This window comes from Sebastes umbrosus, chromosome 5 (assembly GCF_015220745.1).
Source record: "Sebastes umbrosus isolate fSebUmb1 chromosome 5, fSebUmb1.pri, whole genome shotgun sequence".
In the NCBI taxonomy this organism is placed as follows: Eukaryota; Metazoa; Chordata; class Actinopteri; order Perciformes; family Sebastidae; genus Sebastes; species Sebastes umbrosus.
In genome coordinates, this window is record NC_051273.1 from 16,129,522 (window position 1) to 16,152,035 (window position 22,514).

At 42.2% G+C, this 22,514-nt stretch overlaps 1 protein-coding gene and 1 long non-coding RNA gene across 4 annotated transcripts in view; one reads left to right on the forward strand and one right to left on the reverse strand.

Annotated features, from left to right (window-relative positions):
- The window catches only part of LOC119488314 (voltage-dependent R-type calcium channel subunit alpha-1E), a 124,951-nt gene that overhangs the window by 99,599 nt on the left and 2,838 nt on the right, over positions 1-22,514 (forward strand). The window contains exons 22-48 of one of the 3 annotated variants that reach the window (XR_005206927.1): positions 1,746-2,510; positions 4,144-4,382; positions 5,035-5,146; positions 5,391-5,520; positions 6,097-6,156; positions 6,832-6,938; positions 7,166-7,177; positions 7,373-7,469; positions 8,712-8,872; positions 9,227-9,364; positions 9,924-10,125; positions 10,660-10,824; positions 11,574-11,684; positions 11,772-11,852; positions 12,827-13,012; positions 13,212-13,303; positions 14,186-14,348; positions 14,487-14,614; positions 15,057-15,153; positions 18,528-18,633; positions 18,722-18,826; positions 18,948-19,048; positions 20,110-20,216; positions 20,413-20,584; positions 20,886-21,024; positions 21,253-21,400; positions 22,221-22,356. Coding sequence is in view for 2 of the 3 variants with exons in the window: in XM_037769867.1 (XP_037625795.1) it covers positions 1,593-2,510; positions 4,144-4,382; positions 5,035-5,146; positions 5,391-5,520; positions 6,097-6,156; positions 6,832-6,938; positions 7,166-7,177; positions 7,373-7,469; positions 8,712-8,872; positions 9,227-9,364; positions 9,924-10,125; positions 10,660-10,824; positions 11,574-11,684; positions 11,772-11,852; positions 12,827-13,012; positions 13,212-13,303; positions 14,186-14,348; positions 14,487-14,614; positions 15,876-15,972; positions 18,528-18,633; positions 18,722-18,826; positions 18,948-19,048; positions 20,110-20,216; positions 20,413-20,584; positions 20,886-21,014; positions 21,253-21,400; positions 22,221-22,435 (4,282 nt within the window). In the remaining variant the exon portion in view is untranslated. Of the gene's footprint in view, positions 1-1,592; positions 2,511-4,143; positions 4,383-5,034; positions 5,147-5,390; positions 5,521-6,096; positions 6,157-6,831; positions 6,939-7,165; positions 7,178-7,372; positions 7,470-8,711; positions 8,873-9,226; positions 9,365-9,923; positions 10,126-10,659; positions 10,825-11,573; positions 11,685-11,771; positions 11,853-12,826; positions 13,013-13,211; positions 13,304-14,185; positions 14,349-14,486; positions 14,615-15,056; positions 15,154-15,875; positions 15,973-18,527; positions 18,634-18,721; positions 18,827-18,947; positions 19,049-20,109; positions 20,217-20,412; positions 20,585-20,885; positions 21,025-21,252; positions 21,401-22,220; positions 22,436-22,514 lie in introns of those variants that run through there. The other 2 variants (XM_037769867.1, XM_037769868.1) reach the window with 2 other exon arrangements.
- On the reverse strand, positions 9,989-14,155 carry LOC119488316. The gene is made up of 3 exons (XR_005206929.1): positions 13,248-14,155; positions 12,822-12,990; positions 9,989-10,110 (listed from the first exon to the last, which is right to left on the reverse strand). It is a non-coding gene; the product is annotated as an uncharacterized LOC119488316 (long non-coding RNA).

The window sequence follows — 22,514 nt, forward strand, 5'->3', positions numbered from 1 at the left end:
GCCGCTTGGCTCCAGTGGAGACACACAGCAAAGCATCAAGAGTCCAGTCAGCTTTTGACCTCCAAATTTATTCATTGCAAACATTTAAAGGAGAGGATGTGCGCAGTGGAAATATTCTGTTGCAAACAGATTACATGATGTAGTGACTGAATGTTAAATAAATAATTCATCTGTGAGTGTAATCTTCTAAAAGAGTAGTTTTACATATGAATAACAAATTCAGAACGGCTGGTAAATGGCATTAACAGTCTGCACACAGTTGTTTTGATGACTTTGGTGTTTAGGATCGTTTGCTGTGTGTCTCCTGGTCTGTTTTGTCTCTGCTCACAAAAGCACTAATGTCTTGTTTTCAACCAATCGCTCATTGATAACACGGACCACACGAGAGTCCACGTTCCAGTAAGTAACACTGTCTGTTCAGCTCTCTGAATCTCTCACTAACGCCTGTCTGATTTTCTTAAATGGGTGAATGTCCCACACTCATCCTGTATAGTATTCTGCTCATGCTCTGTCCTGTACCTCCAAACTCTCCAACCTTGTTTTATTCCACCTTTGTTTATATCTATTCCACTGGTTTCATTCTGCATCTTTTTGTTATTACAGTCACACAACAGTTCCTGGCTTGGTTAATTTATCGCCTAACATCTTCATCGACCCAGTAAATTGCTTCATGTTGATATGAAATAGCTCTTTATTGTTGATAAACCGCTCGAACATCAGACCAAAACGCTTGTTAGTACATGCACTGTGATGTTCATTTTTTGGTTCATATGTCTTGATTGCTAATTTACATTTCATAAAATGGAAAGGGAACCTAGAAAGTAGAATTTTAAGCAGATGCAGAAACTCTACTTTGAATTAAATTTTACTTTTGGGGAATGCACAGCATGCAAACAAAACTGGTTTCAGATGTGGATAAATAGACAACAGTACAAGCTAAAATGAAATGTCTCAAACCAAATTCTAGACATTAAAGGAATAGTTTGGGTGTTTTGAAGCGGGGTGTATGAGATACTTATTAATAGTCAGTGTATTACCTATAGTAGATGACAGTCCACACACCCCCAGTTTGGAGAAACAGGCCTTTACCACAGAACAGTATCTGCGGGCGGATAAGCATCCTCGCAAGGGGGCAATTTTGCTCCATGTGCACAAATAAGGGCCCGCGAGCACGGGGCTTTAACGAGTCTGAGCACTCGCTCGCTTGTCAAGTTGACTTTTGGGACTTTGGAGGCGGGGATGAAATAGAGAGTGGCTGATGTCTGTCTCTGCTCTTTTGATTGCACTGCCATGCCGGCAACACTAGGCTCACACAGTGCGTGAGCCTCGTTAACTGTCCCGAAAGTTAACGAGGCTCATGTTCACATTCATTAGTTGCAAACGGATATATTCAGTTCACCTTTCACCAAAAACATGAGCATGTTCACGCACAACACTGAATATGGATAAGTACCTCATACAACCCCATTTCAAAACACCCAAACTGTCCCTTTAACCTTAATTTAAACCTTCTGAATATTAAATGTGACGCTGCATATACTAAATTGTCTGCTTCTATATATTGACATTTGGTCTTTTCTTTCTCTTCTCAGGGGAAGCCGGAGGAGGCGGCCCTACCTGTACAGGAAAAGAGCCATTCACCGCAGCCGGCCTACCTACTCCTGCTCCCTGCAGGAGGCCCAGGGCAGCCTCAGGGAGGGCCGCCCACCCCCACCATTCAACTCCTCTAACTCTTTCATGTCCAGGAGAGAGAGAAGAAAAAGGATGACCATGTCCGTGTGGGAGCAGAGGACCAGCCAGCTGCGGAGAAACCGCCAGATGTCCAGCCGAGAGGTCCTGTTCACCGGCCCCAGCGAGGAGAAGGACGGACCCCCTGATTCAACCCAGAGCCAGCATGGACGTCCCCAGTCACTACACCGCAAGGCCATGGAGCACACGCAGTCGGGGAGTTTGAAGCACCTGACGGACCCCTTAGCCTCCCTGTCCAAGAACCAGGCTCCAGGGTCCTCCACGTCTGCGGATACGCCTCTGGATGCCGCCCTCTCTGGTGACATACCTGAACCCTCAGTGGCACCGGAGTCGTTGGATCTTACGAACCCTCCTGATGCATCTGTGTCTGTGGTCATACCAGAGCCTTCTGAATCAGACTCCATCACTGAGAGCACAAAACTGGGCGTCAATCAGAGTCACAACACCGTCAGCGAGCGCCGGAGCCCCAGATTGAATGGCGAGCATCAACACAGGCCAGTAAAGAAGTTCAGACCACCAGATAACCTTGACTCACTGACTCCTGAGATGGGAGGTCATGGTGGGATCAGGGGCAGGAGGGCGCTGCGTCACTGTGACCATCAGAACAACGGGGCCAGAAGTCAGGGTTCATCGCCCGGGAACGGAAGCCACTTGGCGAGTCGCTCGGTGAGCAGAGAGAGGAGGAGAAATCCAGGTAAAGCGGAGGAGAAGGAGGCAGAGACCAAAAAGGAAGAAGAGGTGTCCAAACCTGATGAGAACAGGTGAGACAGACCAACAGCTGCTCAGCCAACATGGTCTTTTTGTTTTTGTTTGGCAGCGTGTTTCAGATTTAGTAAACAGGTGGAATCAAAGTGAAGAGAGACAGGAACGATTTAGAGAAGAGACGGGAATAAGATGAAACAAAGGTCCCCAGTCAGATTCATCCCAGGATGTCACATCTACTGTATATGCTTAATGCCAGTGACTCTCAATCACCTGGAGATGTTATGGAACAAAATACAGGCATTAACTTTGATATACGCAGTAAATCTCAGCACAAATCTAAGCACAGGACTCTGTTACAACCCAAGATTAAGCTATTAAAGGGACAGGTCACCCCCAAATCAAAAATACACATTTTCCGTCTTACCTGTAGTGCTATTTATCAATCTAGGTTGTTTTGGTGTGAGTTGCAGAGTGTTGGAGATATCAGCCGTAGAGATGTATGCCTTCTCTCGAATATAAAAAAACTAGATGGCACTCGAACCGAACTACACACGCCAACCGTGTCACCACGCAGAAGGAAACATTCATCTACTCATGGACGGGAAGCTCTCCTGAGCCCTCCTGAGCTCACCTGAGCTAGCTAATGTTATGACCGCACATCTCAGCAGAAGAGGAAGCCATTCATGTTTACTTCTCACGCTGTCACAAGCACGAGCCTCTTGTCCATAGATGCATGTTTCCTTCTGCGCAGCGATACGGTTGGCGTGTGTAGTTTGGGAGAAAGAAAATAGTTCCTACATGAAACTGCTCACAACAAGGTCTGTGGATTATCTTGTGTGAGTGCCATTTAATTCCATTATATTTGAGAGAAGGCAGACCTTTCGATAAATAGCACTAGATAAATAGCATTACAGCTAAGAGGAAAAATGTGTATTTTTGATTTTGGGGTAAACTGTCCCTTTAAGATGTCAATTTTCAGCACAAACAAGATTCACCTGCGTTGTGAATATTTATTTATTATGGATAAGGAAATGTTTTGGGATCTCAGAAATGATTGCACACTCAAATTGCCTATTGCATTTTGGCTGCATGTTTCTTATTATTATGGGCATGTTATGCCTTAATTAGATTGTCAACAGTAGAACAACATGCAACCTGTCAAGTGATAACTGGGGGCAGTTCATGTTCCGTCACCAAGGTGCCTCGGGGTTGTGCAACATTTCCGACCCTCTCTGCATTTGTGAACATCAACCTTTATGAAGATGGTTTCCCCATTAATGTCAACCAAATAAACAAAACTTCAGAGTAATTTGAGTATAAGAAACAACTGTAATCTCTCACTGAGTGAGATCATTCCATGCTCCAGCAGACTAATTACAGTGTTACAGATTTTCCCCTCAGCCTCTCTGCTATTGTGCCACAGTGGTATTCATGGTGCTGTGGCTGTCACACATATCACAACAAGTGAACAGTTTCTCATCATGCAATACTGAGCTGACCAAGAACTGACCTTGTCCTTTAAGCGTATTGCTCAGATCCCCCGTTAATGAATTCCTGCATCTACATGCATCAATGTTAGTGGTTCCCGTAGCTTTAGGGCTATAGATTCACCACCAGACAGCGCCGACACTGTAAGTATATCACTGTCCTCCTGTCTGTCCAGTAATGTCTTTGTGTCTGTGTTTCCAGACAGGATGACAGGAGTGAAGGAGGAGACACTGACCTACCAGACAACCAGACTGGTGACCAGTGTCCTCAGAAGCAGGAAGAACCTCCTCAGCCATCAGACCCGCCTCCTCTTGTCATCCCAGAGAGCAACAAAGAAGACAATGAGACAGAACAGGACGAGGACAAATCTCAGCTCAGCTCCAGTGTGATCGTTGAGATGCCCAACGTTCAGTCGTCTCTGGAGCTCTCCACGATCACAGGTATTTGAGACGAGAAATAGGCTATGCAGATGCAGAGTCACGCTTCATTTTATACGAATTATACCTAAGCTAAATTGTTGCCTCCACAGTTCAGACATTTTTTAGAAGCCGCGAGTCTTGTTAAGGCTAAGCTAGTCCTCATAGCTCACTGATTCAGCTTACTAATACTGGGCTCGATCTATTTTCAGTGGATATTTTCCAGATTAAAATCACATTTTGAAAACTAAGCTTGCAAGTTTTAAAGTGGTGTTGTGAGGCCTCCTTCCTTGTTTGTATCCACACTGTACCATCTTCTCATTCCACCCTACGCTTCTACTCCTGCTCCTCACACCTGTCCTTAACAAGCGGCTACTTCCGGTGCTGAAAAATGAAGCCATTACCAAAGTGCCAAACTGCAGTTCTTCGAATGTTCACTTGAGGCTGGCTCCAAAAGCGAGTCAATTCTCATAAACCCCCATGTTAAAATGTGAATTTTTAAACAACACACCCGTTTAAATTATATTAAGTCCAAAAGTTCAGCATAACGAGGACGTGGCCACTCTGAGTGACAGGTGAGTGCTGTACTAGGCTGCTAGTTGTCTGCTCTGCTGCATCATATTTTGTACAGTCTATGGTCATTACCTCGTCTTCTTTTTCTCCTGACCTTCTCCAGTCAACAGTAAGGACCCTGAAACCTGTAAATCAGAGAAGGAGGAGGCAGAGGAGACAAAGCCTGTCATCACTGTGACTCCAGACAGCATGTTCATCTTCAAACCTGACAACCCGTAAGTTGCTTCCACGAGGATGGACTTATAATACAAGCATCAAACATCACATGTACTTGCCACCATTCATATTCAGAGTTTAATCATTTTAGTTAAGATTTGTTGCACGACATCCATGTTGTTTAATCCCGCTGCCAGTAACTTTCAGTAACTTTCCATCTTAAGCCTACACAGTCTTACTCTTAGCTGATATGGTACCTGACCTCTGCCTCACATCTCCACTCTGCCATCTGTTCTTCCTCAGGGTGCGTCGAGCGTGTCACTACGTGGTCAACCTCAGGTACTTTGAAATGTCCATCCTGCTGGTCATAGCTGCTAGTAGTATAGCGCTGGCTGCTGAGGACCCTGTAGCCACCTCCTCTAACTGGAATGAGGTTAGTGTGTTCACATTCATGTACATTATATATATCATCTGTCTGGCACAGGGACAGCTGTAACATTAATGACTTCACAGAAGCCAGAATATTTCCGCTGTTTCCACCATCTCCTGATTTACAATTTCAATCATTGTTTATCTGTGCCTTGGGTCTCATAGTTTCATCTATACTAAGCTGCAAAAGTACCTTAAAGAAAAAAGATTTTGAATAAAACACTTCCTTAAATTGTTTTGCAACAGGCAGCTAATGTGACTTGATGGGGGGCAGTTAAAGCGTTGATGAGCGAGGAAATTGCAGTCGAAGACACATTGAGCCGGGTTGTTTATGGGAGGGATTAGGCTAATTATCTTGTGTTGTACTGCCATCATTTGAGGGAACTGTTTCATACTAAACCACAAGATGAGATTCTGTGAAGTAAAAAAGTCCTTAATGTCATAAAATCAACACAACACGTTGAAGAATTTAATTTTTTTTTTGTGAAGAACACATTTTTATTATCTGTGTAATATCCTAGATGCATCTGATTTTCTGAACTTTCTCTTTGACTGTCCTTCTGTCTCACACTTGCTGCAGGTTCTGCGGTATTTTGATTATGTGTTCACCGGAGTCTTCACATTTGAAATGATTATAAAGGTGAGTTACTGTGTAAAGGTGGCAGGATAATGATATGTCACTGTGTGGCGATTGATTTCAAGAAATGGTGATGAAACATAAATGTACCTTTTTGGATTATTTTTTGGGCATTTCTGCCTTTATTGGACAGATGAAGAGTGTAGTGGCAGACTGGAAATAGAGAGAGAGAGAGGGAGGGGTTTGACATGCAACAAATGTCCCACGGTTGGAATCGAACCAACCATTCAGCTACCAAGCCGCTCCAACTGTACCAGTTCTAGGATGGTTCTACTGTGGAGCTACAACCCTTAAACTCAGCAACTAAACTCCAAAGTCCCTGTTTGTTTTTCTACAACATCAGAAGGACTATGGAGATCAGACAACTTAGTCTGATAACAAATCAAAAAGAAACTGTTGTTTGACACACAGTTTCCAACCATTTTGGCTTGTGACCCCTTAAAGGAACAGTGTGTAGCATTTTGGAGGATCTATTAGCAGTAATGGAATATAATAACTATGTTAACATTATTGTATAATCACCTGAAACAAAGAATCGTTGTGTTTTTGTTAGCTTAGAATGAGCCCTTCATATCTACATAGGGAGCAGGTCCTTTTCACAGAGTCCGCCATGTTGCTCCGCCATGTTTCTACAGTAGCCCAGAACTAATTTAAAGGGTGATCTTGTTTTGTCGTTAGATGATTGACCAGGGTCTGATCCTCCATGACGGCTCCTACTTCAGAGACCTGTGGAACATCCTCGACTTCATCGTGGTCGTGGGAGCGTTGGTGGCCTTCGCCCTCTCGTCAGTCACATGATTTATTTTAATGGATCACATGCAATAATCACATGTCTAAACATCAAAGTGTCTTTAAATCAGCTGTAAATGAGCTATTTTTGCTGTAAATGTTGTTTCTCTTCATGCAGTCTTCTCCTCCATTTTGTTTCTAACACTATAACTGTTGATATACGTGTCCCTCTTTCCTGTTCTTCTCCGTCTGTGGGTGATGCCCCTGTGGGATTGACCAGCAGCAATATGCTTGGGTAAAAAACTAAAAAGTCTTCCTCTCTTAGAAGAAATACTTTAAATGAGCAAAGAGTGTAACATAAGTAGAATATGTCAGATTAAACATAATGTAACGATGGACGAATAAGTTGGGGAAAAATAAATCAAAATGTGATATTTACTACTGTAGGCTGCAATGGTGTGATGCTCACGCTGTCTGTCTTTCTGTCCAGAAACAACAAAGGACGGGACATTAAGACCATCAAATCTCTGAGAGTGCTGCGTGTCCTCAGACCGCTGAAGACCATCAAGAGACTTCCTAAACTCAAGGTCAGAGATGCAGATGGTGTCTTTTATATCTTGGTTTTGTTTCCATACTTGTATCATTTGTATATTTCTATCAATATCTGTTATTATGAGCGTATTAATGAAAAGATATATGTTAGACAAATGTTAAAAATGACAGATGACACCGGTTGTCTAATAATCAGCTGTACTGTATGTGTAGTGTTTAGTTAAAAGTTGAAAAGATATATTGTGTAATATTTTGACCAAACATCCATCTTGACTTCATTTGGACAAAAGCGACTGATGTCCATCCTTCTGCAGAAGTCTGATGTTTGCTTGACATCTGGGCCGAAGAGAACATAGCCTACAGAATATGCTAAATATATGCAATATGCAATAATAGTGACATTTATAAAGTCATCAGAGATAACTGAAAGAGAAGGGATTTGTGCACACAGTACATCATTGCCGAGTCAAAGTGAAAAAACGTAGACAGCAATATTTCAAATTTTGCCGTTCCCTGCATGGAAGAGACAGCTCTCGAGGTGAAAAAGATAAATTTGCTCCTTTGTACACGCCCCTCAGCAATTTTTTTTATATGATTTGGTCTGCTTTAATTTGTGCACTGTGATATCGAACCAGACTAAATAGAAAACAAACCACAAGTATCAATTTCACTCTGATTCAGACAAACCAAACCAACTATGGCTTGTGAAAGCACCCAAGGCACCAAATACACTCCTCGGTGGAAAATTAAATAATACAAAATTGAAACTGAGATGTTGATTTGCAGACAGCAGAACTAAAGAGCACAAAGAATAAGCAGACAATAAGAGAGGAGAGGGGAGAGTTAAAAGTGAAGGCAGGGAATTAGGCAGCCTGAGAGGCAGCTGGAGGACCGTCTGAGTGTGAGATTCATTTTGGGATTGTGACTAATACCATGCACACAGAGCTGTAAATAACAGATACACACATATCTTCTTATTCACTGGGAGAGGGAGTGAAGAAGAGTGTGATTTTGGTATTTTCCTACATGTACAACAGCTGATTTGTGTCTCAGATTGTTACCATATGGATTCAAACGCACCAAGAAAAGCTTGCAAAACAGTCCCTACTTGCAGCTGCACTACTGTGTGATGATACCATAAATGTGACTGAATAGATAGTGACTGTATGTGCAACAGAGAATATACTGACAATGAAATGTCAAATATCTGCACGTCTGCACAGACCCGATTCCCTGATCTCACCACATATCTTTCATCTCACGTCTCTCTCTTCCAGGCGGTCTTCGACTGTGTGGTGACGTCTCTGAAAAACGTCTTCAACATCCTGATCGTCTATAAGCTTTTCATGTTCATCTTCGCCGTCATCGCCGTGCAGCTCTTCAAGGGGAAGTTTTTCTACTGCAACGACAGCTCGAAGGACACAGAGAAGGACTGCCAGTAATACTCTTCCTTCCTTTTCCCTTCCTTTATTCCTGCATTCATCTCTCTCTCTTTCTTTCTTTCTTTCTTAGTTATTCTTTATTTACTTCAGATGTTGTGTACTTTCCACATACCCTCTTACACACCTAATTACATAGTTTTTTCTTAATTTGCTTCTTTCTTTATTCCTTCATCTGTCTTTCCTTTCTTCTTTTCTTCCTTCCTTCATTCAGTCAATAAAACATTGTTTAGGCTCCATGTCCTCATAAAAGTAGACACTAAAGTTAATAAAGGCTTTGAAAATGTTGCAATATCCTTTCAAATTGTGTATGATTCTTACCTTTTCTCCTCCTCCTCCTCCTCCTCTTCCAGGGGTTACTACATTGACTACGCAAAGGACAAGAAAGAGGTGAAGAGAAGAGAGTGGAAGAGACACGAGTTTCACTACGACAACGTCATCTGGGCTCTGCTCACTCTCTTCACTGTTTCCACTGGAGAAGGATGGCCCCAGTGAGTGTCTGACTGGTTCAGGAAATTCAGCAGGAGTTTTCCCACACATAATTTTCCTTTCTTCGAGGGCTCATTAGCTTTTATGAGCGTTATAACCTTTTAACATCTGGCTTGAGATTTGGTAATGGTCAAATCTGACCTTTGATGAAGGAAATATAATAGATGTGATTAACTTAACAAAGATTTTGCCATTTATTATCTCGCAATAAGATTATGCCAATATTTTAATGACAGCGCTTGTGGGTTTGTTCTGTTCCAGCCCTCAGTAATTGAATGCTGCTGTGGTAATTAATCAAAATGATATCCTCTTCTCATTTGAGCCCCACCCCAGTGAACATGTACTTCCAAACAGTTTCTTCCAAAACTAATAGCTGCTGTAAGTAGCTGTAAATGCAAGAGTCTTGGTTTTGTGAATGATTTTAAGCAGTTTGATATATTCTCACAGTGAAATGATTGCTGTTCTTGTACTGCTTCCGTCACACCACACAGTGGAAGTTCCTCTTTGTAGTTTCTCGAGCTTTTAGTAGCATTAATTAGCACCCTGCCTCTGCTCTTCCAGGGTTCTGCAGCACTCAGTAGATGTGACGGAGGAGGACAGAGGTCCAAGCCATGGCAACAGGATGGAGATGTCCATCTTCTACGTCATCTACTTCGTCGTCTTTCCTTTCTTCTTCGTCAACATCTTCGTGGCTCTCATCATCATCACCTTCCAGGAACAGGGGGATAAGATGATGGAGGAGTGCAGCCTGGAAAAGAATGAGGTGAGCAAACAACTGTCATGTCCATTTTCAAAGGAGTCCCTTGACCTCTGACCTCAAGATATGTGAATGAAAATGGGTTCTATGGGTCTCCCCTTTACACACATGCCCACTTTATGATAATCACATACAGTTTGGGACAAGTCATAGTCAAGTCAGCACACTGACACACTGTTTGAGTTTGCCATGTTATGATTTGAGCATATTTTTTATGCTAAATGCAGAACCTGTGAGGGTTTCTTGACAATATTTGTCATTGTTTTGTGTTAATTGATTTCCAATAATAAATATATACATACATTTGCATAAAGCAGCATATTTACCCACTCTCATGTTGATAAGAGTATTAAATACTTGACAAATCTCCCCTTAAGGTACATTTTGAACAGATAACAAAATGTGTGATTAATTTGCGATTGATAACGATTAACTATGGACAATCATGCGATCAATCGCGATTACATATTTTAATCGATTGGCAGCCCAACTTCTTACATTCTTCTTCCTTTCCTCTTTCTCCTGTTCTCTGTATTTCAGAGGGCGTGTATAGACTTTGCCATCAGTGCAAAGCCCCTGACCCGTTACATGCCCCAGAACCGACACACGTTCCAGTACCGTCTGTGGCACTTTGTGGTGTCGCCCTCTTTTGAGTACACCGTTCTGGCCATGATCGCTCTCAACACCATCGTACTGATGATGAAGGTGAGGATGATGAAGAGAGAAAAGGCAAAAAACAGTCCAACAGCACATCTTAGTAGCACCAGAATGAGACGACAACAACTGGTTTGACAAGTTATCTACATCTGTCTTCTCACTCCTAAAGATGACTTGATATTTTCCACATATCCTTGTCTGCTAATAGGAGAAAAACACACCTTGTGCTGCTTCTCAGCAGCATATTCTGTCATGAACTTGCGACTGTTAACACTTTGGTTTTAAAATAAGCCAAGATGTGTCACTCCTAACTGGAAACATGGATGTGTAGAAACTGTCCTTTTTTAGGTACCACGTCATCACACTGTGATGTTGTCATTTGGCTCAGCTGATGTTTTAGTTTTTTCCACCGCTCTCTCGCCACTATTTATTTCCTGAACTGGCCTTTTCTTGGGCTGTGCTGGTTGCTCAGACAGACAGACAGTCAGACAGACAGACGCAGGGTGACTCAGCCTGTATTAAATATTGATCTATAATGTCCAGGGGCTGCTATTTAGCATGACCTCATTAACTGTGGCTGCCGCCCCTAGAGGAATGACTCCTTTTATAGTGCGACAGATGAGAGGTGCGGAGACTGAGGCACTATTTATGGGTCTGGAGGAATCTTCCATCGACCTGTAGATCAGCAGGGTGCAGGCTGAAGTTCAGTGAACTGTTAGGGAATATTCCACTCTTTTTTATCCTTCACATAACACAGATTTCTTATAGTTTAACCCCTGCCGCCTTTCTCTTTTCAGTATTACTCTGCCCCGCCGGCATACGAGGCCGTACTGAAGCACCTGAATACAGCTTTCACTGTTCTCTTCTCTGTTGAGTGCGTCCTCAAGATCATGGCCTTCGGCTTTCTGGTGAGCAAAAAGAGCAACACACAGCCTGAATGTGAATTCAAGATCCCTCTTTAGAAATGGCTCAAAACATCTTTCCTGTTTCCACAGAACTACTTTCGAGACACGTGGAACATTTTTGACTTCATCACTGTTTTGGGCAGCATCACAGAGATCGTGGTAGACTTGCAGGTAATAAGAAAAACATGATTAAAGGGATAGTTTGGGTGTTTTGAAGTGGGATTGTATGAGGTACTTATACACAGTCAGTGTATTACCTACAGTAGATGATGGACGGCACGCCCCCAGTTTGGAGAAGCAGACAGGAGTTACCAACACGGAAGCAAAGCATTATACTGCTGTGTACGGGGTCAGCAGCAAAACGCGTTTCAGCCACCTAAAATAAAGTTTTAAGTGTACACTATATTTAGAATATGTTCACAGCTTTACCTTGCTGTCAGACAGCCCTTTCCGACGGGGAACTGAAGCCGCTGTAACCATCTATGCTCTCGTCAAAGCTACCAGACTCCATTGAAAATAAATGTAATTTTATCTTACAGAACACAGGGGTTGTTGGTCTACCACTGTTTCGATTGGTTATTTAGTTTGTGTTATTGTGTGACGTTGGTTAGTTTGGATTCTCCAAAGTCACACAATAGCACACAAAAGTGAGTCTAAAACTAATGTTTTTTTCAATGGAGTCTGGTAGGCGAGAGCATAGATAACAACTTCAGTTCCCCGTTGGAAACATAGAGTATAGCTGTCTCACGGTAAGGTAAACCGGCCAAAATATTCTAAATATAGCATACACTTATACTGATATTGATTTTTTTTTAGGTGGACCTTTCTTTTAGATGGCTAAAATACGTTTTAGTGCCGGCCCCGTCCACAATAGTACATTGCTTTTTCCGTGCGGTAACTCATGTAGGCTTCTCCAAACTAGGGAGGGGACATCATCTACTGTAGGTAATACACTGACTATGGATAAGTACCTCATACAACTCAAGTGAAAGAGTGTACCTTTCTCTTTTTCTCTGCACAGTTTCCCACAATTTTAAGTATTTACTTGAACATTAATACCGTATTCCTGTGTATGACAAGCTGACATCCCTCAGCACCACCAGTAAACAACAGTTTCCCTCCCCTCCCCTGTGTCCTTACGCCAGTCTGTTGAGACGTTCAACATGAGTTTCTTGAAGCTGTTCCGAGCGGCTCGTCTGATCAAACTGCTCCGACAAGGTTACACCATCCGGATTCTTCTGTGGACCTTCATCCAATCCTTCAAGGCTTTGCCCTACGTCTGCCTGCTCATCGCCATGCTCTTCTTCATCTACGCCATCATTGGCATGCAGGTTGAAAGACAGACACTTGATCAATCTCTGTCTCTCAGTGGAGATGGTGTTTAATATACTACATTTTTATGCAGCGTCCCACAGCACCATAAGTACATTTGATTCATTGTGAAATATATGCACACTATGCAAAATAGGTAGGGCATGACATAAACACTGTCACTGTTATGGATTTTATGTGTATATCTGTGTGAATCAGGTGTTTGGGAACATTAAGCTGGATGAGGAGACTCACATTACGCAGCACAACAACTTCAAGTCCTTCTCTGGTGCTCTGATGCTGCTGTTCAGGTAGGACACCTTGAGATCTTCAGTCCTGTTCTTCGGGTAGCTTTTCAACTTTATGTTGTTTGTTTCAGATCAACGTAGACACAATTGTGAGAGCTATTCCATGATCCAATCTGAAACTCAACACCATGCTAAATCCAGTTGCTTCGCGTCAGCTCTCCAGTGTAGTTAGTCATTGTGTCTCAGTTAAATTGAGATCCAGCGGTGATCCAAACGACACATGATTTGCTGCACTTGGTTCGCTAAATAACACATTTCCTTAATGGAGTCTGAATAATGTTGCTAGGTTACGGTAGTTAGGCTTTGTTTTCGAAGTACCCAAGGGGCTACTCAGTGTCAAGGGGTGATAGATGCTGCAATGTACCACTTACCTCCTTAGCAAATAGCTTTGCAGGCACTTTGAGAGTTTTACAAAGCAGCGTGGGTCAAATAATGAAATGGCTATCTGGACTAAAGTGTTGGATGTTGATATTGTGTTTATTTCTTCATGTTCAAGTTCAAGTTTGTTCAAGATATGTACATTTAAACGTGATAAGAATCCCCTTGGCTCCGGCTGTGAAATTACACAATAACTTACTAGATGCATTACACTTGCAGTAAAACTAAAATAAAAAAGCAACTGTATAAAGCATTGACATAAGCATTTAAGCACTATTGCATACTGAATATACTGTAAATGTATGCATTACACAACTAGGTCTCACATTTGGAGCATCTAAAAGCTGTCTCTGAAACGAGTCTTGATGCTTTGATGGCATCGTCCAGATGGCAGATGTAACTGTGAATAAACTGTGAGCTGGACTCCTCGAGCGTTGTGTAATGTGTGTGTGTGTGTGTGTGTGTGTGTGTGTGTGTGTGTGTGTGTGTGTGTGTGTGTGTGTCCAGGAGTGCCACAGGGGAGTCATGGCAGGAGATCATGTTGTCGTGTCTGGGGGGACAGAAGTGTGAGACGGACACCTCGCTACCGACGTCCGACCACGAGGGGAGCTGTGGCTCCGACTTCGCCTATTTCTACTTTGTCTCGTTCATCTTCTTCAGCTCCTTCCTGGTAAAACTGGAGAGTGATTGATTCCTCTAAATAACAACAGCGATACTTCTTTTAATGCTTTAACCAGGTTGTTTTTCTTGTGATGAGCAGCTTATAAAAATTGAATTAAATGTCATGGCTTCTCCTTCTACTGTCCAGATGCTGAACCTGTTTGTGGCCGTGATCATGGATAACTTTGAGTATCTGACGAGAGACTCGTCTATCTTGGGTCCTCACCACCTGGATGAGTTTGTCCGGATCTGGGGGGAGTATGACCGAGCCGCCTGGTCAGTACCTCTGTCTTGATGCTACACTAACATTTCATCAGAAGTGCTGCTGTGCACATATTAATGCATAATCTGTAAGCTGTAAGATTTTGTCGAATTATCGATTTAGTTAGTTACTTAAGAAATCTATAATTTGACACAAAAATGGTCCTCCAGAATCTGTGATCAGAACTGCGTCCATAGCAACGGTCTGTTATAAAGAAAATGACAATGTATCTAATATTGGATGTAAAAAGCAATATTGGGATGTCTGTCTAACACGTTTGCTCATGTCAAATATTGATGCATGTGTTCATTACAGATTTTTTTAAATGTTTGATTTAATGCTGTTAAAATGTCGTAAAACTGCTCTTGTGATGAATAGGACTGAGCCTTCATTCACCCAACACTACACTACAAGGCTGTAATGACGCACAACTAAAGACATGTATGTTCTTTCCAGTGGTAGGCTCCACTATAAGGAGATGTACAAAGTTGTACGCTCTATCTCACCTCCCCTGGGCTTTGGAAAGAACTGCCCGCACAGGGTGGCATGCAAGGTTTGGTTCCCCCCTATCAACAAACCCCCCCACCACCCTCTGCCTCTTTCGTGTGGGATCCTTCCTGACCTCCTCCTATCCCTCCTTTCCTTCCCTTCACCAGCTCTCACCGCCCTGCTTGACCTTTAGGGGTGTATTAGTCAGGTCAAAGAATGACGACGCTCGAGTCTCAGGGTACTAAGGCACAGCACATCCCTCATTCAGGTTATAAGTGAGCATGCATAAGGCACTTTTGGTGCAGCTGCAGAGCAATCTGAGGGAAGTCTGTCTCTTTCTACCTTTTGGATCTGGTTTTAAAGATGTGTTTATTTCTCTCACACACACACACGCAATGTAAGTATTTGCTATTCGTACCAGATCCAGTGAGGCTGTCATTCCTTTGCTCATCCTGTTTTCTCCTTTTCCCAGATTTCTATGCCCTGATGGCAGCATAGAAAGAATACAACCTGTTTTATTTTCTCCTACTTTACTCCCTACTCCTGTGTGATGCCTTGTTGGAATAATCCTTTCTCTTGTATTGTTCCTCTCTTTTACCCTCCACCCCCTCCTGTGCTCTTTTCCTCCTCCATCCCTTGGGAACGCACTCTCCGACTCCTCCACCGTTATTCAATTTCTCCTCCACTACCGACATCATCCCTCTCCCTTCCTTGCCCTCCTTCTTCTCCCTCCCTCTTTTTCCTCTCTTTCTCATTCCCATCTTCATGGCTACCTGGCGCCCCCAGTGGTCGCATCCATTACACTGACATGTATGAGATGTTGACCAACATGTCGCCACCTCTAGGCCTGGGCAAGAAATGCCCCTCCAAGGTGGCATATAAGGTAGACCAAACTCTAGAGCCTAACAGGCACTGCCTTCATGTTTTAATCAACAAGGACGGGCACTGTAAACACTCATTTTGTGTGTCACACGTTGGAAAAGCAAGGCATATTTTTCTGTTGGTTATATATTGCTTGTCAAAGTTTCAGTGTTCTATTCATTGGCAAATGATCGGCGCTACAGTAATGATTTGCCTGTTTTGCTTTGCATCTTGGCAGAAAACAATAAGACGTCATTATCTGTTTGCTGTTATCTGATGAAAGAGTCCTGGTGGAGTTTATTTATTGAACCAGTTAGAGAATATTAAATGGATATTTTGGGTGTTTTGAAGTGCAGTTGTATGAGGTACTTATCCATAGTCAGGCACGACTCCATCTTGAAGAGGCAGACAGGAGTTACCACAAGGAAGCAAAGCAATGTACTGCTGTGGACGGCGCCGGCAGTAAAACGTATTTTAGCCACCTAAAAGACTCAATATCAGGTTAAGTGTACGCTATATTTCTAATATTTTCGCAGTTTTACCTTGCAATGAGACAGCTATACAGTCTACGTCTCTGTAGACGTTTTCTATACTCTCGCCAAGCAACCAGACCCCATTGAAAAAAAACTGTATTTTTCACCTCGTAGAACACGGGGGTAGACCAGCAAGTGGTCTGTGAGGTAAAACTACAGTTTTTTCAATGGAGTCTGGTGGCTTTGGCGAGAGCATAGAGGGATACAACGGCTTCAGTTCCCCGTCAGAAAGGGCTGTCTGATGGCAAGTTAAATCGGCGAAAATATTCTAAATATAGTGTACACTTAAACTGATATGGATTTTTTTAAGTTAGCCTATCTTTTAGATGGCTAAAAAACATTTGGCTCCTTCCCCCGTCCACAGCAGTACGTTGCTTTTTCCGTGTAGTAACTCCTGTCTGTTTCTCCAAGCCGGGGGCGTGCCAACCGTCATCTACTGTAGGTAATACACTGATTATGAATAAGTACCTCATTCAACCCCACTTCAAAACACCTGAACTATCCCTTTAATCAGAAAGTTGTCAAACATCTACATGCTAAATCTCGTCATTTTGTAGAAGTCTGCTGTCAAATGTTCTCATGTCTTTCTTATTTCTCTGTTTCTTACATTTACCTGTCTGCATGTGCCTCCTGCCACAGCCCATTGTTACATCTGTGTGTGATATGACATGCACTATATGTGTATGTGTGTGTGTGTGTGTGTGTGTGTGTGTGCGTGTGTTTGTGAGCGTGCCAGCATGCTCCATCGCAGATGAACGCTGTACTCTTACAGCAGAGTGTGTTGTATAAGTTTTATCTTCTTTTTTTAAACTAGATAAATAGCACACACTGTTTAGATCTCTATTTACAGAAGGACAGGAGAGGGCATTGCATTGTATTTACTTTGTGACCTCAGATTGTTTTGTTGAGATTGCAAATTTGTTATTTTGAGATCCCCAAAAAACCTTCTTTTTCACTATTCCTCGATCTTGACAAACGTAAAAAGTAAAAAGTTGTCAAAACAGTTTTCTTGTGATCATCCATTAATAACAAGGTTGTCCTCTCCATCGTTCTGTATCTATCAGTGTAGTCTAATTTCAAGTTAACTTCATTTAAAGGGGACATATCATGAAAAACTCACTTTGTCAGTGCGTATGCACATACATTTGGGTATCTGGAGTTCCTACAAACCCACAAACTGTGAAATAAGACAACCCAGTCAGTTTTTTGTGGGCTGCCTAGATCAGAAAACATGTGATTCGACAAGCCATTCAGATTTGGCTCCCTTTCCTATGTCACAGGCAGGTTCATTAGAATATATCACCCACAGCTTGAGGACTTCCTTTGCAAAGGTGCACCATATTTTTCTTGCAAGCCAATCAGAGCAGACTAGGCTTTTTTCAGGAGGGGGACTTAAAGAGACAGGGGATAAAATGGAGCGTTTCAGACAGAGGGTGAATACAGGTATATTCAGACCACAGTTTTTTTTTAACATTAACGTATGTAAACATGTTCTAGTAGAAACCCAACATACAAGTATGAACCTGAAATCAGCATGATATGTCCCCTTTAAACAAAGCAAACTATGCTCTATGAAATTATGGTTTGAGTGGAAACGATTTCCTTTGTAATGATGCCCAGAAAGGCCGTGGTTGCTCATCTTTTTTTTTTCAAGCTAGTTGCCCTGAAATCACAATTTGATTACCTATTTACTGTATCTCTGTGACAGAGACGACAAACTCATTTATAATGTACCAGCTGGGTTTTTTTCCTTTGAGCTGAAGCTTTCAATGTTGTTTATAATAAATGAACACAATGTCATTCCTGTCTGCATCCGACCTCGATAACGTCAAACCTAAACTGTTCATCCTCAAGTCTGTCAGCAAAATGATTCGTCATCTTGGGATAGCAGGCTTTGAAAAATAAGTGCCGCTATTATCTCGACATAAGCAGACTTAAAAACATGATGATCCACTGCAGCTACTCTGGGCTTTTTCATTGTGATATGTTGTATAATTGTTTGTCGGGTTGTGTCTGACTATGACGTTCTGTCTGCTGCCATCAGAGACTCGTCCTGATGAACATGCCTGTAGACGATGACATGTCCGTCCACTTCACCTCCACCCTCATGGCCCTCATCCGCACCGCCCTGGAGGTCAAGATAGAGAGAGGTCAGACCGGATATCAAAACCTTACAGACACTCATTCATTGTGATGTAAAACTCATTAAATCACATTTAATGTCTTTTTAATCTCCAGGAGAGGATAGAAATCAGATGGACATGGACCTGCAGAAGGAGATCAGTGTCATCTGGCCTCATCTCTCTCAGAAGACGTTGGACCTGCTGGTCCCCATTCACAAAGGTGACATCAGCCTAACAGGACAATAATTCATATAACAATGAAAAGATATTTTTGTTGTAGTAGTAAATGGTATTTCATTTGAAGGGTCATGTCTGTGGTCTGATGCTTTCTCCCCTTCCAGCCAGTGACATGACCATTGGGAAGATCTATGCCGCCATGATGATCATGGACTACTACAAGCAGAGCAAGGCCAAGAAGCTCCGACAGCAACTGGAGGAACAGGTACTTTTGTTTTTTTATTGACCACTAACTCATGTATCTATGTATCTATCAGTTGACCAGGTATGCTAAACCTTGAGCACATTGTTTGAAATTCTAAAACACACACACAAAGAAGTACACACGGTTATCTACATTAGATAAAACATTCAAAACTAAAAGCCTGTGTGTGTTGTTTGCTAAACGCCGCCATTGAAATACTTACACTCTCATTCACCTGCACCCAGAATGCACCTGTGAAAATACCTGTAATTAGATCACTTAGGCCCAATCCCAATGTCCCCCCCTAAGGCCTTCAGCCCTGAACCCTCAGGGACTTGACTGACGTCACCTGGTAAATGGTTGAGAGTGAGAGGCTGCGAAGGCTTGCAATGGTATAAATATGAATGGGACAGCACTTTGCGGCGACATATCACGTTAGGTTGACGACGCCAATTTGTGGGTTTTTATTTAATGTTTAAACTGCTTATTTGAACGTCTGCCTTACGGGACTAGAGGTAAATCAATTTACGTGTTTTTGTCAAACTTCATTAAGAAAAATTAAAAGAAATGGTTGCTGAATAAACCAGGTGTGTAATATAGTCTAATACTTAACTCTAGATAAAAGTGTTTTATACTGAGCAGTACATCAGTGTGCAGTTGGCATGTGGACATTTTATATAGTTTTGAATGTAGTGTTTGCTTTTGCAGGAGATGTAAGATATTTTGTGTATATGTTTTTGTGTGTAGAGTTTTGACAAAGAGGACCCTGGTTTCAGAAATTGTGTTTTAGCAATTACAAAAAAACTGTATGACACATTTTGGATTAAATGTATTCCCATGAAGCAGCCAGCAGCCACTGATGTGCAGCAGTTTTAATTGCATAATTCTGCTCTTTTCATCTTGGGCAATTTAAATTTAGTATGGTTTACCTGTTTGGTTTCAAATGTAGCCTGAGGTTTGTGTGTACTAAAACCTAGTCAGTTTTAAATTGATCCATGTCCATGTTGTAATTATAGGAGCGTATGTGTCGCCTGTTTTAATTTCCCGTCTCCCCTTGTGTGTGTTTTTCTCTCCCCCTATAGAAACATGCTCCTATGTTCCAGCGTATGGATGCCTCCTCTCTGCCTCAAGAAATCCTATGCAACGCCAAATCCCTTTCATTCCTCAGGCACAGTGCCGGATCTGCTCTGTAAATATTCAAACTCACACACTTATTTTTGTTGGTTTGTGGTTATTTATGCTGGTAGGAAAAAAGAAAAATCTTGTTTTCTGTAGATCTGGTCACTGACTTTTCAGTTGCCTTCTGTTCCTTTATCGTCATCAACAATAACTGACACGTGTATGCGGGTATATAATGGAGTCTGTGTGTGTTTGTGCTCCTTCAGCACCAGGGGAGGTTTTGTGGCACTCAGCCCCATCTCTCCTCAAGAGATGTTCCTGCAGCCGCTGTCCCGCTCCAGAGACGAGGAGGAGAAGGAGGAGGAGGATGACGACGACTACCGTTCACCCTACCACCCCTACCTCCACCCACATCAGCACCATCATTTACACACACTGGTAACCACCTACATGTAGTATTTAGAAAACTGCATCATCATTGTCAGTAACTAGTGAATCTGGTCAACTAGAATGGCTAAAGCCACCCTCTTATTATTTGCTAGTTTTACTACTGTATGAGAATAACAAAATAATATAATTTAAATGAACACAAGAACTACATGCAGCATCTGTACTGTGACACATTGTTTATTTTTGTTATTGTTGTTGTTAAACCATTATCAGAGCATCATTATAGAGACTCAGTAAGTATAAATAAAAGAGAACCAACCAGCCTTCTTCTTCTGTGGTATTTGTGTAGGTGCCAGATGTGGTGGAGTACAACCAAGTGATGCAGCAGGCCAGGCAGGACGCAACAGTTATTAAATCACCTCAGCGGACAGCATCCATCAGAGCGTCCTCCATGCCTAGACTGGCTGTTGATCCACCGGTAATAAAGAGTAATAACCTTTATTCAAACCTATATTCAGTACCTAACAGATCGTGTGTTAGAAAGTGCTTTAAATCAATAAATAATTGAAATGAATTAATTAAATTAGTCTGTAGGAGTTTGCTCAGCACATAATGCGATGTACAATATATATGTCTGTATATACGTGTGTGTTTGCTGATTAGGTGTCATTCAGTTACTTAAGTGATTCCTCCTGTGGTGTTGGATGTGTCTGTAGCCTGGGATGTCAGCAGACAGTAAGCTGATGAAGCGCTCCTTCTCCACCATCGGAGACCAGTGTGTGAACGGCCTCTGGCAGGAGCAGCACTCTCTGGAGAGAATCAGTCCTGACGGCACGTACAGGCCTCGTCAGAGGAGCTACAGAGGTCACCGAACACACATTGTATTACATTGCACCTCCTATAGTCTGATACATATACAGTACATAGCAATGTTTAGAAGTCATAGAAGGACAATGGGCAAAATACATGTACAGTATCTGCTGCAACCCTTAAGCTACAGTACTGTGCATGTATTCAGATGATTTTAAATCACAGTTGACGTTAATATCAGAATCAACACATTTTGGCTGCAATGACCTTAAGGATTGAGTGAAAAGTCCATTATCAAGTTTTATTATGCCTCCGCACTGGCGAGAGTCATGGCCGGAGGCATTATGTTTTCGGGTTGTCCATCTGTCTGTCAATTTCTTTAAATTTGGCACCAACTTCCACTTGGACTCAAGGATGAACTGATTCGATTTTGACCTTACAAAGCACATCTTTGGCCATAACTCAATAATTCATATGTTAACTATTGAATGAACAACAAAAATGAAGCAGTATTATTAAAGGAAATTGGATTTTTCATGGCTCCTGAAGTGCACATTTTCATTCACTAAATGAAACAGAAACGGGCGAGCCATGTCAAGTGATTAATGTGTTTAAGTAGGGAATTGATATGGAAAGTAGTAGACCACTTTACTAGTATGTTGAATTAAATCTTTTACTTATTACTCAAAAGAATGTTTCAGGAGTGTAATTCCTGCAATTTCCTTAAATTATATCATTGTAACCTGTAATTTATATGGTAAAAAAAATACGGGAACTATAAACTAGATCATTTGGATGTAGTAGGACATATTTTACACACGGATATCTATAAGGATGTTTTTTTTTTAATAAAACTGAGGTATTTCCTTAAAAGGCTTAGGTCCTAGAATCAACCACAGAGAAACAAGCAGTCATGAGAGAGGGCGATCCAAGGAACGGCGCCACCTACTGTCTCCTGACGTGTCCCGCTGCAACTCTGAGGAGCGCAGCCGCGACCCATCCTGTGAGAGGAGACGTTCCCGTTCACCTAGCGAAGGACGCGCACCCACCTTGCAGACACAGGTAGGAGTACAGCAGGGTAAATCGTCGGTAAGTCGTGCTGGTTTGTATCACACAATGAAATGTACCTGTGATTGGAAGTAAATCCAATGAATCACCTGGAAGAAAA